We start from the raw sequence: 18,389 nt of genomic DNA, 5'->3' as shown, positions 1-18,389 counted from the left end.
CGGTTTTCGCCTCATCTCGCAAAATTTCGACCAACCACCGATACGTCGACACTTTCCTCGCACCTTGATCCCATATCTTCTATTCTCTTTTAAAACTCTTTCACAATCGCACCGATCTCAACCGGTCAATCATCGAAGCAACCTCCCCTACGTCTTCTATCTCCTGTATTCTCTTTCCATCGTTTATTTCCTCCCTAATCGTCTCTAAAAATCCCTTTTACAATAGTAACATTTCTCTCGTCTTCTATTTCTCCAGTTGATCGTTCATTTTCTCTCCCACCGTCCTACCGGTTACCTTTTTCCAATCGTACTCAATTATTCGATCATCGATACAACTTTCTCTTCGTTCTTGAACCTCAGTTTTCTCTCTCGATTGTTCCCCCGGATCTCTTTCGCAATTCTTCTCGCACCTTAGTCGTCTATTTTTCCTTCTCGTCGATTGAATATCTCTCCAACCTCCCTGCTGAATCCCTTTTACAATCGTACCGATCTCAACGAGCGTACGCAACGTTTCTCGCACTCCTATCATCGGTGTTCAACGTAACGTTTCTCGTATTCCTATAATCGGTGTTCAACGCAACGTTTCTCGTACTCCTATATTCGGTGTTCAACGCAACGTTTCTCGTACTCCTATAATCGATGTTCAACGCAACGTTTCTCGTACTCGTATAATCGGTGTTCAACGCAACGTTTCTCGTACTCCTATAATCGGTGTTCAACGCAACGTTTCTCGTACTCCTATAATCGGTGTTCAACGCAACGTTTCTCGTACTCGTATAATCGGTGTTCAACGCAACGTCTGATCGTCCAGTTCCCTTCGAATGGTCATTTTAGCACGACTCGTGGTTTCGTTCGTCGGTCTCGGCGCATTATCGTCGGACAGGAGCGTAGACGGCTTGCATCTGACCGAGTGGAACGACTCGCGTGACTCGTCAGCCGCTCTCGCTGAGCATGCTCGGAGCGATGCTGGTTATGGTGACGCGGGGCAGAGTCCACGGGATTGCCGGTGATCGCGTAACAGATGGCACGAGCTCGCCGGAGGCTTCCTGTTACACGTCGTCCTCTACACTCCTCAGGGGTATTTGTTGCTTTTGTGCCACTGCGTTCAGCACGTAGACCAGCTGGTCCAATTTCTTGTCCATCACGGACAACTGCGGACAGAAATTTCCATGTAAGAATCAATCTTGCCTCTACCCGCGGACGAGGAACTATTTACGTCTCGGGCAGAGGCATTCCTCAACGACCCGGCGAAAAGATTGATAAATTACAATCGCGGAGCAGGGAGGGGGCTCAACGAACGAGAACATTTTTTACGAGAGCCATTTGTATCGTCGGTGATGATCCGATCGTTTGGCGCATTACCCACTCCCGTTTCTGTACCGTGTAACGATAAACGACAAGGTCAATGTTTGTTCTCAATGTTTCGGACGATGTACAGTTTTCGCGAGGACGCGTTTCGTAACCGATCGTTTCGTTTAATTTTGAATATTTTTTTTTCGTTTCTTTTGCACGTGCAGGATGATCGAACAAGAACCGAACGCTTCGCGATGGTTCACCGTTTGCGAAGATTTGTAACAAAATCCTTGTACTCTTATCCGAAACGAGGCATTGTCTCGCTTTTCGATTTTTCAACTCGGTAACGTAATATGAACGTAAAAACAACTATACCGTACAGTTGTAATACTTTCAATTCCAGGAGTGACGAATACTATGTATTTTACAATTATGAGACAACGATGGTTCATAGTTTTCATAATTTTCGTTGTTCACGGTTATTATTATAAACTTTCTAGTACGAAAGACCAGACTAGAACGGAGCTAGAAATGATCACAGATTGAAAAATCAAGATACACAAAAATCGATCCAATATTTGCCAAGGTAAATACTTTTAATAGATAATATCGATAATACGCAACGTATTTCGTGCTTTTTGAGTTGTGCTCTTCAATACTTCAAGATTCTAGTCAACGATTGAAGATAACACGAAATATTGAAATAACTGTGTTTCAATTGTTAATAACTTAGCGAAACAGAGCGGATGTAAAAATGAAAATTTTATCAGCAGCTGTATCAAAGTGATACAAATTTAAGAATCGTTCGAATTTCGCTTCAATCGAATTGAATAACAAGTAAAATTGCAACTGTACAAACTTCTGCAGAATTGAGAATTATGACCGCCATTACACCTATCCACCTGTGATCCTCTAGGGAGGAGAGGATACGATGGAGGGTCTGGAAACATTTCGTCCAAAAAAAAATGAGAAACATGCCTGGAAAGAATACTTGGAACTAATCCTCTTAGTCGAACCAATTTCGTCATTTATTCCGGTATTCGATTAATCGATGTCAATACCCGAATATAAAGACAATACGATAAAGTTAATACAGACTGCCATTGACTGCTAATAACAGTCCTATCGAAACTTTAGCATAATTCTTCGAGTAACGAAACTGTTTAAGATAGTGGCACGAAATGACAGAGAACAATTAGCGAATAACGTTGTTCCATCTAATGATTCACTGTAATAAAATGATCGAAATATTATTTGTTCCGCGACCACTACAATCTGCGGCAACTTCAACAAAATAGCGCGGTCAGTAGCAATCCACATTCTAACATTCGTGTATCAATTTCGGTTTTGAAGTCTATTTCACCTATATTGGCTCTATATACAAAGGGTGTTTCAATTTAATCGACCTATACAAATATCGTCAAAATTATACGCGACATTGATAAATGTTTTCGATAGAAGTTCAAGAGTTGCGAGATATGTGTCACACGGTACATGTGACTCTCTTTAAAGACAAATATTATTGTAATTTTCGTAAAAACCTTCAAACGTGCCTCTTCGCTTATTATTAACAATGTCATTTGCTAATAATTCTCTGTCGGCCTCTATTGTCGCATTCGTGGGGTTTCATCGTCTGAAAAAATGTATCTTAAACCGGTGGATTACCATTATTCGAGTTATGGTAACGTGCATGCATTCGATCGGCCAGCCGAGTACTAGGTTACTCGATTTTCCAGACCTCTGCTCGGAAGTTCGGAACAGACAGACAGACGGATAGATAGATATTTATTGGCCTGGGACAATATTCCTTAAGGACGTGGAATAACAGTGACGGTGTACAATAGTAACAGTGTAGACGATGAGTACAAAATTAATGGAGTGACGTCGCACTCGTGCTGATATCTCTGATAAAAGTAAAATCAATGCGAATAATGATAATACTTAATAACGATACTAATGACATAACGTTCAAAACAATATAAGAGTAAGGTCAGAAGAAAGACAGAGCTCTTAACGAGCACGAAAATAAACACGTTCGAACTTATTTCGGTAAGGAACGACTAAGAATAGAACCGATTGGAACATTATTGTTAAATTGAATAAAGAAGGAACAACAGCTGAGTAAAGGGACTCACCTGCTGCTCAACCCTGTACAAACGTGCACCTATCGTCATCGGCTTCACGTTGCCCGCCCGGTCGATTCCTGCCAGATAGCTGCCTGGCTTGCCCAGGGTCTGATCCAATCTTCTCTGTAACTCCTGTGAAAAGGTACGGTTTACATGCTTGGTATATAGATAACGTTGAAAATCACAGACACTACCGAATACGTTTAATATTCGAGCTGCCCTCAAACAAACCGAGTTAATCGTAAGATCGTTTCGAATATTCAAAACGAATATACATATTTTACGATCTCTACTCGATAGAGAAATTCCACTTTTAAACGAGCATTTTTACACCGTATTCGAGTAATTGTAACACACAATTTATACTAACGGAGCGAAAATACAGATTTTTATATTCTTACGTCACCTATGCACTCTCGAGACTTTTGCGATGAAAATTAGTCCAAACATGACTCCAATCGGATTATTATCATTCTTATCGATCTAGCAATAATATTGTCGTAGAAATATCGATGATAAATGTACCAATTTTGATCGTACATTAGTAGTGAACTAATTGTAAGTTTCCTCTTTTTGGCCAGTCACCTTTTTACGGAAATCGATATCCTTCAATTTTTAGTTTACACTCGGTGGTATCTCTTTCGATATAATATGGCGGCCTTCAATTTTGGTTCTGGTTTGTGGTTTCGTGTTTGAGGTCGCGGTCGACTATGCTTCGAATATTGATTTCGTTTCAGATATCCTTCTTGAGTGAAAAGGAACGATGACTACGTGAAAATGATCAAGAGAAACTTCCACCACTTTTTACGTAGAACACGATCACTTGTGTTTAAAAATGGCGCGTTGACCCCTGACTTTTCTCCCGAATGGAAGATTGTCGAGAATATTATCGATATCAGAGAAATCGAACACGTTTGGAATTTAATTACCGATTATGCGAGTTCGTTCTAAGATTAACGAGATTATACGATACTGTTCGTTTATAGAATTCAGAATAATTTGATTCAGGTTACATTTTTGTACATGAAATTTAGTTATCAGATAAAACAATTTCGAAAGTGTCGAATTTCTTTCAATTACACGTTTATTTTTCATATTTTTCATTCGTCCGTCGTAATTGAGAAATAACCAGTTTTTGAAAACGGGAATAATATAATTGATTTTTCCCAATTTTGACAAATTAGTGCTCTGCAGTATTTCCTACAAGGTATAACAATTTCACAAAGGCCGAGATTCTTTTGTTCACGAGTATTAATTTAACGTGACATTTTTTGGGAAATATGAAATGACAACAAAAAAAAATGGGAAATTTTAAACTTCTTTTATTCATTTTTATAATAAAGATGTCGATAGCCCGTTCTTGCCTCGGGAAATAAAAATAATAAAGAAGCTCATTAATTTTAACGATGGTAAGTCAGTCTCGGTGATTAGAAAATGTACTATATTGGCTCACTTCATAATTGCTACATAAATAATCAGCCGAAACGTATTAAAGACATTTAAAATACAAAGTATTGAAACATTTTCATTATTTTATATCCAATACTAATTCATTGAAATCCCAATAAAGTACTGTTTCATGGAAAAATATTGAAATTCCGTTAAAAAATAAATATATATTGAATAAATATAATTTCACGTTGGCGTTTAGTGTACACGACGCGAATAATGGTTAATCTCACAAACGACCAATAACGACCATAAAACCCGATTATGCGTTCTCCGAGCATTGATTCTCTACATACCAAACGTTTAAATTAGATCGTATTTTCAAAAATACGTATAACATACTTCGTTCATTATCCTCGGATGAAATACAAAATTTGCCGAGCATTGCAGTATTGGAAATAATTGTGCAGTAACTACAATTAATTAATCGGATTAATTAATGGAGAACATCAGGAACTCCTGTGATATCGATGATAATGTAACATCGATTCTGCTTGACGAATGTAGGTTGTTCATTGTAATGGGATTGAGCACGTTGAAAATAATACTGCATCTTGTGCGGAATATTATCGAATTTCATATGAAATTATACAAATGGAAATTGTGTAAAGTGTAGTAATAGCAGTATCGATTGGGTCAAATCGTAAATAACTTCCACCGTAGATAGAGATAGACATTTTTGGCAAAATCTCTGGGAAAAACTTTTTTTTCGTACTTCTGTAAAGAGTAAGTGGCTTTCGTTTTACGGTCGGTAGTCAGAAGTCGAATATCGTGTATAAAATGTTCTTTGCGTTAAAGAAACGACAAACTCGAAAGTGCGCATTTACATTCAAACAGTAGTATCACGTTCGGAAAGATAAAACGACGCACCTAATAGCTCCATTTCTTATTGAACGACGAAACTTATCGAGCAAGCTATTGTACCATGGTAAACACTGTAGCGGATTCATGATTTTTCATACTGGAACATTGACCACTTTGGATTTCCTTAGCGTACGAATTTTCTTCCATCTGAATTATCGTTTAAATATTAATATCGGTAATACATTCGGAGCATCCTTTTTCGTGTTTTCGTGATGTCGAAAGTCGTGCGAAGCAGGAAATGCACATCCATCGTACCAGCACGAAGGTTTAAGGGTGTTATCGATTTTACGGATATATAATAAAGCCACGTTCGCTCGAAACTCCCTTCTCGAACAAAAGGTCGTGTATTCGCCAAAGTTAAATTAGCACGATCGACAATTTCGCCGGGAATAATCATCGTGTTTTCTCGTTCCTTCCGGCCGAACCACCCTAGTGAATTCTCGTTGGAAATTTCGAACCATTTTTCACAAATCGAAAATTAAGGTAAACTGAGGATATTCCGTTTATAAGTAATAATAATGATGATAATAATAATAATAACAATAATAATAATAGTAACGATAACGATAACGGTAATAATAATATAAATGAATCCCAGAGAGAAACTCACTGCATGGTAGTATCATGATAATTAAACGAACATACAATAGCGGTAATTTAGGCTTTAAAATTGAATATTCTCCGTAATTTAAATGTTATTTTAATCTTTCGAATCTCTCGTACGGTTTTTATTCTCTAAACTTTTTTCATGGAAAATTAAAAATAAGAAAGATTCGTTGCGCGTGCATCGAAAGAAAGAAAATTTCCTATTCGACTCTAAATCGATGTACACCTCGTTGGAGAAATTCTGCGCTACGAATAACTCTTGAATAAAGAGTTACACGTAACGAAATAAGTATGTCGCGTATTGGGCGAAGGTTAGCCTTATTTTTCTTAAAATATCAAAGCGCATGCACGACGATACTCGATACGCTCTAGATTGGTACACTATTATGTCGACATCGGATCAAGTAATCCGCCCCTTGGCGGGTTACGTGTATTGACAACTTCATTGTTCTATGAGCTGACATTGGCTTTATTCAGTTCTCGATTGGCAGTGACGTAATAATTGTCGACACGCAATCTGCATTTCCCTGATGAGAAACGGTGCGCGATACAACCGTTGTCTTTGTCCCTGCACCCAGAGTGCGCTGTAACCTGAAATGCTTAATGTTGTTATCCGCATCGATGATACGGAAACTTTCAAATGTTTGCGATCAAAGGTTCGACGATTGTTCGACTGGTAACCGTATGAAAGAATTTTCCACCGATGTCAATGCGTTCGAAATATATCCGCTTCATTCGACGTAGTTGTTGATCTCGGTGCTTCTAAGATGTTGATTTATTTTTACAAGAAGAATCTCTCCGTTTACAGCCCCGCTGGCGTATTTGTCGTGTATTATATATGTACATAGGTAAACATTAATATTCGTATTAGCAAAGGAACTACCAAGATTTCGGAGCGTCTCAAAGCAACCGGTTTTTCCCTTAATCAAAATTCCATCTTGGAAGCTTGCAGCGGGAAACCAGTCTCGAATATTTCGAAACTGTTCCGTGGTCACAAATCTACCCGTAAATTTACATCTTTTAAGTCCAAAGTCTGAATATTCTCACGAATGCGCTGCAAATGTTCGTGATTTTACCATTATTTCAGCTCTCGATCTTTAGACGAAAAGTGATTAAACGTTCGATAATCGTACGATAAGTAAAGGCGAAATATTGAAAAAAAAGAAAAGGAATACTATACACTAGACGAAGCAAGATTGCACTTAAGATAATTAGACGATGTAACGATGCTTAAGTAAAAGGTACTTAATGCACCAGCAGGCGAGCCACGATTGTTATTGTTAAATATCTCATAAATTATTTATCCTCGATGCAAATGATCGAATATGGAGCAAATGTGGGAGAAATATGCTCGAGTTAAAAGTTTCGAGCAATTATTGCTACTTTGAATATCGTCGTAATTTGCTAAGCAAATATAACACCGTTAATCGAACGTGTATTAGCAGAGTATATACATTTCTTTTTATTTAACATCACGAATTCCATAGAAATTGATGATACATTAATCACCAGAGAAACGAAATATATTTTTCAAATGAATAAAAATTCAAACTGATACCGATTCCTGATATCTACACATCTTGTGACGATCTTACCGTGTCGCATCATTGAGAAATTTAATTGCGAACATTCATCACATTTACAATTTTAGCTTTTACTATATTTAAAATAATTTAGAAACTACTGTCCCGGAAGAAGTTAATTACTTCCAAACGCTCGTCACTTCTTTTGTTCGATCTCTTTTCGTATATTCTGTCGTACCTAACATTATCACTCGGATACTTTCCAATTATGTTACCGTGCCGTATAAATATTAAGGGTAATGGAGATAAAATAGAAAGCTTGACGAATATCTAGCAACGCATGGATTTTAAGACCGTGAGACAGTTTCACCGAAACGAAGAGCTTGTATAATTTCTGAGCATGCAAAATTCCGGGAACCGTCTAAATATTCTCATTGATGCACCCACCTACGCCTGCATCTTTGCAGTAACACCGTACAGGGGAGAATCGTACTTAATGTTTCAGCGTAAGACGGACACTTAGGCTGAAACTTTTGCAATCTTTGAATCGTGCCAACTACAGAACTTGTGCAATCTTCGGGCTCGTTCGAATATTAATCGAGACCATCCCGAACTTAAGAACTGGTATTCCTTACGAACTGGTAGTCAGAGAGCTAGTCACTTTCGGTGTATTAAAACCGGACGTATTAAAAACTGCAACTTCGAACTTCCTAACGCACGAACTTGGAAATCGTACGAGTTCGAAGTATGCGCGCCGAGCATTGTCATTTACAAAATTATTACTGTTCGGTGAACTGCTTCAACATTCTCTAACAGAGGACTTTCCTCGTATTTGAACATTTTCAAGTAAATTCTTCAGTCGAATTTACAATCTCGCGACGAAATTCTTTTCGTAACGGAATAAACATTCCTAGGTTAATCGCGCACGTTCCGAAGCACCAATTATGCTAAATAGCATTCACGACTCGTATTATTCTTCGTACGAAGATTGAATCGTTTTTAGTTTGTTTCCAACAAGTTGCACCCGACACGATAAAACGATAAATAAATCAAATCGTGTGAAGATATTTTTAAACGAGGAATCTTGAAAAGTTTCGCAACACCGATGCGACTCGAAAACTTTTTAAAATCCCCGATATCTGGAATGTCGACTAAAATTATTCTTAACTTCTGAAAACAATTATACAATGGTACATCGATAAACGTTGATAACGAGATATAAATTAAGAGGCAAATTTTAATAAACACGATCATTCCAGTGTATTCATTCTGGTTTGAGAAATTCTAACCAACAGTTATTGTAAATAGAATATTTTTGCTCGTATTATTGTTTTGATACCGTAATGTTATATATCGGTAAAAGTAATCAGATTTCAAAGATACATATATAGTTTTATCGATAATGTTGTCTTCTGGTCAACTCTTTGGACCGAATTATGTAACAAGAATCATAATATATCCCTGTAACAAAAGTTAGTTTCAAGTTTGTCAGAAGTTTAAAAGCCTTAAACACAGTCGAGGCTCTTAAGATCTTCGAGACATTTAAAATATTCAAGACTCTCAAGATATACAAAACTTTCAAAATATTCAAGAGATTTAAACTATTCATATCGTTTAAAATTATTCAAGACTTGCAAGATAACCAAGCTCAGTTTAGTCCCAGGACAGCCTCAAAGAAACTCGAAGCTCCATATTTTTTTATTCGCTCGAAAATGTTGAAACAAGTGTATCGAGGTACACTGCGGTCGCGAATAGAAAAATTCACTCACCTTGATTCGGACCATCATATTCAAATGGCCCTGGCTGTATTGCTCGATGACATCGCGTACATCGTAGGGTTTACGGGCCTGCTGAAATTTCCTCCTCGCGACGAAGTACTTGATCTTTCTGATCGCTCTGATGGCGTTTCGATGGGCTTCAGTCAACCTGAAAATCAAGGAAATTTGATTTTTCGTCCGATCGGTGCACAGGGGTTGTTCGCGACCTATGCGAGCACGTTTCGGAATGGCTATTATTACGGAGTGACTATCATTTTTATCAGAGTGGCGTTTTCTTGTCGTTGATTTACGATCAAGAACGATTGATTTTCCCGCGAATCTGTTTCAGAAGGTTCTCGCTTAATGTAGCGAACGTGCGAATAACGGAAACTGACTTGTAATTTGTTACGAAACGAGACTCGAATCGTTTCGTACTATTCGTTCTCCACTTTTCACTTATTACGCGACGAACATCTCGAATCGATCGTACCTTTCTTAATTTCCGAAGAAAAGTGGTACTTCGTTACCACCATTAATGGTAGAAATGAGGGATGTAAAGATCCGTCTGGGTCCAATGTGACCCACACGCGGCACGAAACTTTCAGCGAGCAGTTTCGAAGAGAAGAATAGGAAAATTGTTGAATCTCGCGATTCGAAATCGAGTAATCGAGCGCACCTTAAAATTACAATTGCGAGATACGCGTTACCGGTTCCCGCGTTGCGAAACAATTGTTATTTCAAGGGGAACGACCACGTCCGTTAATCGTTAGGTCAATATTGACCGTCGATAGTCTGTATTGCAGGAAAACACTTTGCACTATTGACCCACGGTTTCTCAACCTGGTTCAAACGACACGCGTACCACTCACGTACTCTCGACGAGCAGTTGAGAGGACATTCTCGAGAAAAGTGGCCGTTCCACGACTGTTTACGATTCAACACCGCTTACCTCGAGCAAAGACGGTTCTTCGTGGCGTTAGGTGCAGTCTCGCGTAGATAACGAATAGAGTTTCATACACGAGAGACGAACAAATTTAATTCTCGAATAACTTTAATTTCCGTTCAGCCGAAAATTGATTCCGTAGATGGAGAATATTTATTGGTTTCGTAACGCTAACCGTTACCGTTGGTTTCTAAACGTTTCGAAAAGTGTTCTCCAAACACAAGGAAAATCATTACGTCGAGAATTTTACAAAGAATTTTCGTTACGTTTCATTCAATCGATTCGGTTTCGAATCGATACAATTTTTTAGCAATTCGATATATTGTACAACGTTCATTTAAAAAAAAAAAAGCCTCCTGTAAAATTAAATTCTTGCAAAACGCTGGTATATGACAAATAACGTTCCATTTCTGGAGTTAAGGGTACGAAACTTCCTTTGAAATTAATCCTCGAAGGTGTCAGAAATGGAAACGAAATTTCTTTTTTTCTTCGACGAAGAAAGGGCAAATGACCCTTTAAAAGGGTAGGTTTTGAGCGTGAGTGACCAGACGCATGGAGTGAGAACGCGTACGAGGATGTAAGGTACGAGAGAAGAACCTTTAGGGCACTCGTTGTTGGAAAATTGTCGAAGCGTCTCGAGTCGCGTTAAATAAAACTAACTGTATGCTTTGTTAATGTTTTGTTCCTACTTCTACCACCTCGTTCGATAAAGTATAACCTAGAACTTTATACGCCCTTATTTTACAACCACCAGCGCTGGATAATTCCTCGAATATTTTCCTAAATATCTATCATACGTTCTTCGATAGATTTGTCGCAGGGTCCAGGTTCGCTAAAAACAGTTGAACCGAAATACTTGATTCGTAATTCGAAATTGACGCGTCTCGACGTACCACCATCGTCGCGGCTATTTTCGGAAACTGTTTCACGTTTCACCGAGAAAGCGTGGAAAAGCGTAGCCAAATAAAAGGGTAAAGGAAGAAACACGGTATCAAACGCAAGGGGTACGTCGCGAAGAAGAGCCGGGAGAGAGTAAATCTGACGGCGACTGTCTTTGTGTTAGGGGTTCGAGTATCGCGCGCAGCAAAGAATGTAGGCCGTTCGTGAAGCCGAGTAATGCACCGGTGAAAAAAGCACTTACGTTCTATACTTTTCAAGAAAGAAAGAAAAAAAAAAAAAGAGCCTTTTACGAGAACCGTCACCGCTGTGTAACTTTCCATTCCTCTTTCGGGAACAGAGTTCCTAAATGTCAATGCCGCGCGATAGTGATCGCGTTCGAGGATGTTTCTGGCAAATTTTTTCTCCTTCTCTGCCCTTAATTTTCATTCGTCGATGTTAGTCACCCTGGTAACGATTGGTTTTTTTTTTTAAGGATATCGATTGCATTGTAAACGAAGGTGGAACTAAAGAATTTTAAACTTCTTTCCTTCTCCGTGTGTATCGTCCTTTGAGAGTATCATTTTCGGTAGGTTTTCGATTTGTTTTCATCGAACGGTTTATTATCGTAACAATAAGGTGAATATGAAAAAAGTAAAGAAAGAAAATGAAATTATCGTGTCAGTGTAGAGAACTCTATCGTTTACAAAATATAGATTCCGTTTAAGAAACACTTGAACGTCCTTGAAACGTCTAACTTCGAACTTCGTATGTTCGTTTATTTTCTTGTAATTTAACGTACTTCTTGAACGAAATCCATTTGTAGATTAGAACGGGCCATCCTCTATAGTGCACAAAGTTGGAGCTTTCAAGGTATTGGATGCCTTACCGATCACGAGTAATAATGTTATTTAGGTATATTCTAATTATTTTCAGTTGCGTGTTATTGCACCAATTGCACGTAACGTGCGCGAACAAAATTCTGATTTTTTTTTCGTACAGTTTTGTTATTTTTACGATTGGGAGCGGACAATCGATAATTGATCGCGACGAACATCTCAAATTGTTCGACAACGGCATTAAAAATTTTTTATTTACCCAATTGAATCGGTGAAAAGGATCAAATTACAATTATGATAATTTTAGAATACTTCGTAAATCGTATATATCCTGCTAGAATATATATATATTCTGTTATATACACAGTGATTTTATCAAGACGTGATTGTTCACGAAAAAGTGAAATAAAAATGTAGAAAGTAATTTATATAGGATATTCGATCTATTCGTAGTTAACGATACGAATGCAATTTTTTGTCACGAAGCTTTACGCTCGAGAAAATCCATTTTGAAAATCCATCGACTACAAGTAGAATCAAGTACGAGTTGTCAAACATGTCCGACCATTGTTCGTTATTTCTACTCGTGATGATGTTTCTAAACATCGGTAGTACATTCTTATCCGTTTCTCGTTGATTCTACGACAAAATTAAAACTACCGGATAATAAATTGATGCTGATCTATTGATAATAGATAATTGATAAAATATAAATTGTAATATTCAATCTTTTAGTTAGGATTTTGATTTCTAACAAAGAAATAGGTACTTCGTGGTTTCAACCGTCGACAAAAGAAAAGAAATCGATTTTTTCTCCATTATTGTACCTCATATTTTAGTTACATTTCTCGTCGTTATTGACATTAGAAACTAATTTTAATCATTTTTCTAGATTAAAGATCTCGTTGAATGGGTGAGCAAAAATACAGAAGGTTTACAAATAATCTAAAAAGCGGACATTATATGTTGTCTCTTAAGAGAAATCGATTCGATCGTGAAAACGTTGATCGTTGGCGTCTAACGAGAATGATTTGCCTACGTTAAAGACTTCGATGAAGAAGCGAGCAAAGGACAGAAGATTTACAAATAATCTAAAAAACGGACTTTATATGTTGTCTCTTAAGAGAAATCGATTCGATCGTGAAAACGTTGATCGTTGGCGTCTAACGAGAATGATTTGCCTACGTTAAAGACTTCGATGAAGAAGCGAGCAAAGGACAGAAGATTTACAAATAATCTAAAAAACGGACTTTATATGTTGTCTCTTAAGAGAGATCGATCCAATCGTGAACTTATCGTTGATCGTCAACGAACCTTAAACAAGATCCGGTTGCCTTTGAATCGAACGTGTACACTTGTATACGTCATAGGTCGCCGTCTCGGAACGTTTCCAGCGTATAACGCGGACCGTACGTGCTGGACGAAAATTCTCCGGTAATATCGATTCCGCATGCAAAATGAAAGTAATTTGCATGGAGATATAGGCTCCGCGGCTTTCCTACGCCCTGATTTTGCCAGTTGTTATCTAGCCCGACGTAAGCGTAAAATGGTCGAACGATATTCCCACGACAGCGGGAGCTGAAAAGCCACCGGTTTCATTTTTAAAGGCAATTCTCTTCCGGCGGTTTTGTTGGTACAAGCATTGCCGTAGCGTAGACATCTTCTCGATCGCAGGCTTGGATATTGCGGAAAATGGCCGCCGTCTAAACTTCGTCGACCAGCCGAATAATTTTCAAATTGAATCGCGACTTTACGAGGTTCGTTTTAACGAGAACCAGGGAGCGGAATGATAACGATGATCGACTTAAATAACTCTACCGTTCGAGACTAATTATAGCTCGGTGAACTTACGAAACTTTCATTCTATACGACCGTTCGAAAGATAGAAATCGAACGTGTTCGTTCCAATAATCGTTAATTAATTTTTCCAAGATGGATCGTTCAATTGTGATTGGTTCGTAGTTTGGATAGGCAATTAGCTCGTTTGATGGCGGAGATACAATTGATTCGAACTATGCGAGGAATGGACATCCCGGTGGCGCGGAACGCACGAATTGGTTGATTTAACAAACGTTTTCGGTTTGAAAGGGACAAAAACTCGCTACGTGATTCGTTATAGGCATTCGATCGGTTAGAATCAAAGATCAACGTACTCTTTTTTTTTTTTTTTTTTTTGATTGGCTTTCCGACAAATCTTTTCAACTTTATGGACCAAAAGATAAAATAGAGTATATTTGATGTACTGTGCAGAGATGACTCGTTGGCCAGGCAACTTAATTGGATATCTTCGTTATCTTTGGAGTCTGTGTCTGATATGTGTAAACTCGAGCTGCCTATTGCAGTTTCTAATAAATTATCTTCCTCGAAATTGCTTTTTAACTAAACTGAACTTAGTTGCAACACCATGACGAAGGTTAGTATCTGCGATACTACTTAGATAACGAAATAACATTATACGAATGTAACGAGTAAAATTTCTAAATTCATATTTTCCTAAAAACCTAAAAACGATCTCGACCCAATACTTACATGTGAGATAGGGGGGGAAAGAAAATTATGCAATTTTTTCTATCAACTAAATATAGAATATAAAATCGAATAAGAAAATCGTATGCTAAACGTATGCAAACTATATTCATTTCTGCAAAATGAATTATTAATATCATTTATATGAAATATAATCCCGTATTCGTGTCCCGTGTTAGCATACATCGTACATGCGTACAATTTTCAGTTTAATAATTATACTTAATTGGGGGTTCGAAATTAGGAACTTTTCAAGACTTCCCACATTTCATCCTCGATAATGGCTTTTCGCAACGATACGTGAACATCTATAAGTATAACCGTACGATGTTGACACTGCTCGATGAATCTTCGAATAACAATTTCGTGATTTTCTCGAGAAATTCGTTTGAGAATCATCTCACTAATAATATACGGTGAACCGTAGATTGTCGATCTCTGGATTATAAGTTCCACTTTCGAATAACATGTTGTCTCATGTTATTCTAAATAAAGGACACTCTTAAAATGGACCATTCCTGCAGATGACACGCATGGAAATCCCGCGTGTTGCTTGCAACCGTTCTCGAAAGTTGTAAGCTCGAGGTTGGATCTGGAGCTGTAAACGAAAATTCGAATTTCTAAATTATGAATACAGCCGAACAAATTTAATAGGATCCCTGAGGGAGTAGCCCGAGAGTGGTGGCCATGAGTAATGGCGATGAGACCGAGGGACGAGACGCAGAGTTGAGTAGCTATCGGGTTTCGTCCGATACTGTTTAAAAAGAAGTTACACTGCACGAGAACGACAAGGATCGATGATCGTATGAAACTGCTATCATCGAGAAACTTAAAGGGGGACGAACGTCGCGGCGTCAACTTGGTGGGGGAAGGGGCGGAGCTAACGTTCCCGCCCCCAGGGATATTATTTAGTTCGTCGAGCTATACATCTCTCGCCTCTATTAATCCACCGTTACGATGCAACGCAATTGTTCCAAGTGTTTCCAAAACTGATTCGAAAGCTGTATCGCTTCTGACACTGACTAAACAGATCGAGAAGTCTAATTGCTTTCAATACTAACTGAAATAACTGCGAGAAGTTCGGTTGCCTCTGACACTGACTAAACGAACCACGAAGTCTAATTGCTTTTAATGCTAACTAAACTTACTGGGAGGTTCGGTTGCTTCGAAGGCCGAGTAAATGGACCAGAAATATGTATATTTCTTAATAAAGAAGCTAAACTTTGTTTAACCGGATAACTGATTTCTAAGCTTCGTTTGTAACTAATGTAAAGGATTTTTAAAATCAATCTCCTGCAAGTAAGAGCGAGTCTAAGATAGTTTAACAAGTTGGACAAACAGCAATCGTTCTATCTTAACATGCTAACGTGGTTAAAGTCTCGAGAAGCAAATAATCCTTACTGAATACTTGCACAGAATTTCGTTGGTTGTTGCAACCTATGCAACAAGGTCTTTATTAAGTTTGATATCAAAGCTTGCAATGCTATTATTTCCTCGAGCAATTTCATCCAGAATTTAGTCTTTGATAGCTAAATCTCTGTACAAAATATTTCTCTTTTCGTTTGATGCGTTCCTTCCATTTATTTTTTGTAGAATGCAGCGAATAATTTATTCGATTAGTAAACTGTATAAAGTTCCAATAAAATGTGCAATAACATATTTGCACGTAAATGGACAACGGTAACATATTGTAGGAAGATAGGAGACCATTCAATTTTTCACTATCTGTATTTTCCTCGTATCTGTGATCATTTCGACGATACAGATCGTCTTGGTTCAAATAAATATATCTAAAATAGAATACTGTAATATGTAGGAATGAAATATATCTAAGAAAATTATTATTGCCATTACTTAAAATTATTATTAATTATTATTTACGGTGATTACGTTACGATGATTTTAAAGCATATTTTTCGTCAAATAATTTTTTTAAATTCTACTATCACATTTCTTGTTTGCTCATCTTTTCGATTAATAACCGTTATTCGTTTTTATCCAGAAAGTTCGCGCGATACTTAATAATCCATATTCAAAAGTATCAGTGTTGAAAACGAGTTGACAATGATGAATGCGAATGCTCGTATTGTCTATCATTCTCTCTCAAACATTATTTACCAGCAGATTCAGCAATACTTTTTTTGCGAAACAATCGTAAAAGTATAAATTCCAGATCGCCAAGAGAAATATGAAATCCAATTTGAAGCTGACGGATGATAAACGAGGTACAGAAAATAGAACAAAACCTTTCAATCTTTTATGATTCTGTAAAAGTTTCAAAACATGCAAGCTGCATGGCTTGTGAAGGAATAGAGGAGAAATCAATTTTTCTCCCATTCTTCGCTCTTAACGTATGTGTGCGAACAATTAAAGATCTCAATTGACTGAAAACTCGTGTAACAATTATAATAAAAGCTCGTGAAACTGTAGTTCTTTGCAATCGCAATCCGAGGATGAAATTTTTCTACTTTTCAAAATGCGATTCAAAAAGCTGAATAGCTGATGAGGAAATTGTTGAACTGCGTAATTAAAATTTTTAAATTACATAATTTCCTTAATTAAGGAAACTGTCCGACCCATGTTTTTACAGCTATACTTCTCGAATTAATTCTTTGCGTTCCATAGCTTGGGCAAAAATAAACAAAAAATGTTAATTCGGGGGAATTACCAAAGTGTTCTTTTCAAAGCTACGGTTTACAAATTACGTAGTCTGTTCTATCCTCCAAAGAGTAATTAGTTCGTGTAAAAATAAAAACAAGACTTTCACTCCGACAAATTCGACAGGTATTCTTTCAAAGTCTGTGCCTTCAAATTAATCTTTTGCATATCTTGAAAAGGGAGCCGTTTCTATAGAAATAAATACAAACTTTTTACTCAAAGAAATCTCCGAGCTGTTTTTCTTAACCCTTTCAGACACGGTATTTAGACGCAGTTATCAAACTAATATTTCATACAAAATAAGTCCAATGCATAGCTGGACATGTACACATATACGTACATGCTGTATAACATATACATATACACGAATGTATGTTATATGTCACAAAATTATTACTTCGTTTCACTGATAAGCACTTTATAGGGAAAAACGAAATAAATTCAGCTATCTAAGAAAGAAATTCTATAAAATTTTAATACATTAAATATTTCTTAGGTTTCTTGTTTTTAATAGTAACTCGAAGTGTCCAGTTTGTATCAGTATGGCCGAGAAAACATAAATTTACGTAGCAACAAGATTGAACCTTTAAAAGCAAAAGAGGTCATTTGGCTAGAATTATCCCACCAGTGGCCATAATTTCTCTTGCTAAAAGAGGTAAAAAAGAAACCTGTTAAATTAATTAAAAAAATTGTATAATTTTTCGTTTCAATATACTTAGTGGTTACACGAATGACAAATTTAGCCGTTCTAAACACTCCTCGTATGCCTCTTGACCTTTTTTAATTCTTTCTCGAAACGTAGAATAGGCTATTCCAAACAATTGTACCACCGTATACCTATACGGACACTTTCCTCTTACTAATTACCTCTATGGCCTTTAATAAGGTTTCGTGACTCCATTCTGCCTTCTTTGTAATTCACTTATACG

At 37.3% G+C, this 18,389-nt stretch overlaps 1 protein-coding gene across 1 annotated transcript in view; it reads right to left on the bottom strand.

The window, feature by feature from the left end:
* Positions 1-1,024: 1,024 nt before the first annotated feature.
* The window catches only part of LOC143154152 (potassium voltage-gated channel subfamily KQT member 1-like), a 96,760-nt gene continuing 79,395 nt past the window's right edge, over positions 1,025-18,389 (bottom strand). Inside the window, exons 12-14 of the mRNA XM_076326025.1 lie at positions 9,631-9,787; positions 3,429-3,551; positions 1,025-1,151 (exon numbers count right to left, since the gene is read on the bottom strand). Of these exons, the coding sequence (XP_076182140.1) occupies positions 1,050-1,151; positions 3,429-3,551; positions 9,631-9,787 (382 nt within the window). The 3' untranslated portion in view covers positions 1,025-1,049. The remainder of the gene's footprint in view (positions 1,152-3,428; positions 3,552-9,630; positions 9,788-18,389) is intronic.

The sequence above is a fragment of the Ptiloglossa arizonensis genome, chromosome 13 (genome assembly GCF_051014685.1).
Source record: "Ptiloglossa arizonensis isolate GNS036 chromosome 13, iyPtiAriz1_principal, whole genome shotgun sequence".
NCBI lineage: Eukaryota > Metazoa > Arthropoda > Insecta > Hymenoptera > Colletidae > Ptiloglossa > Ptiloglossa arizonensis.
Note: the sequence above shows the minus strand (reverse complement) of the source record. Positions and strands in the feature narration are given on the sequence as shown.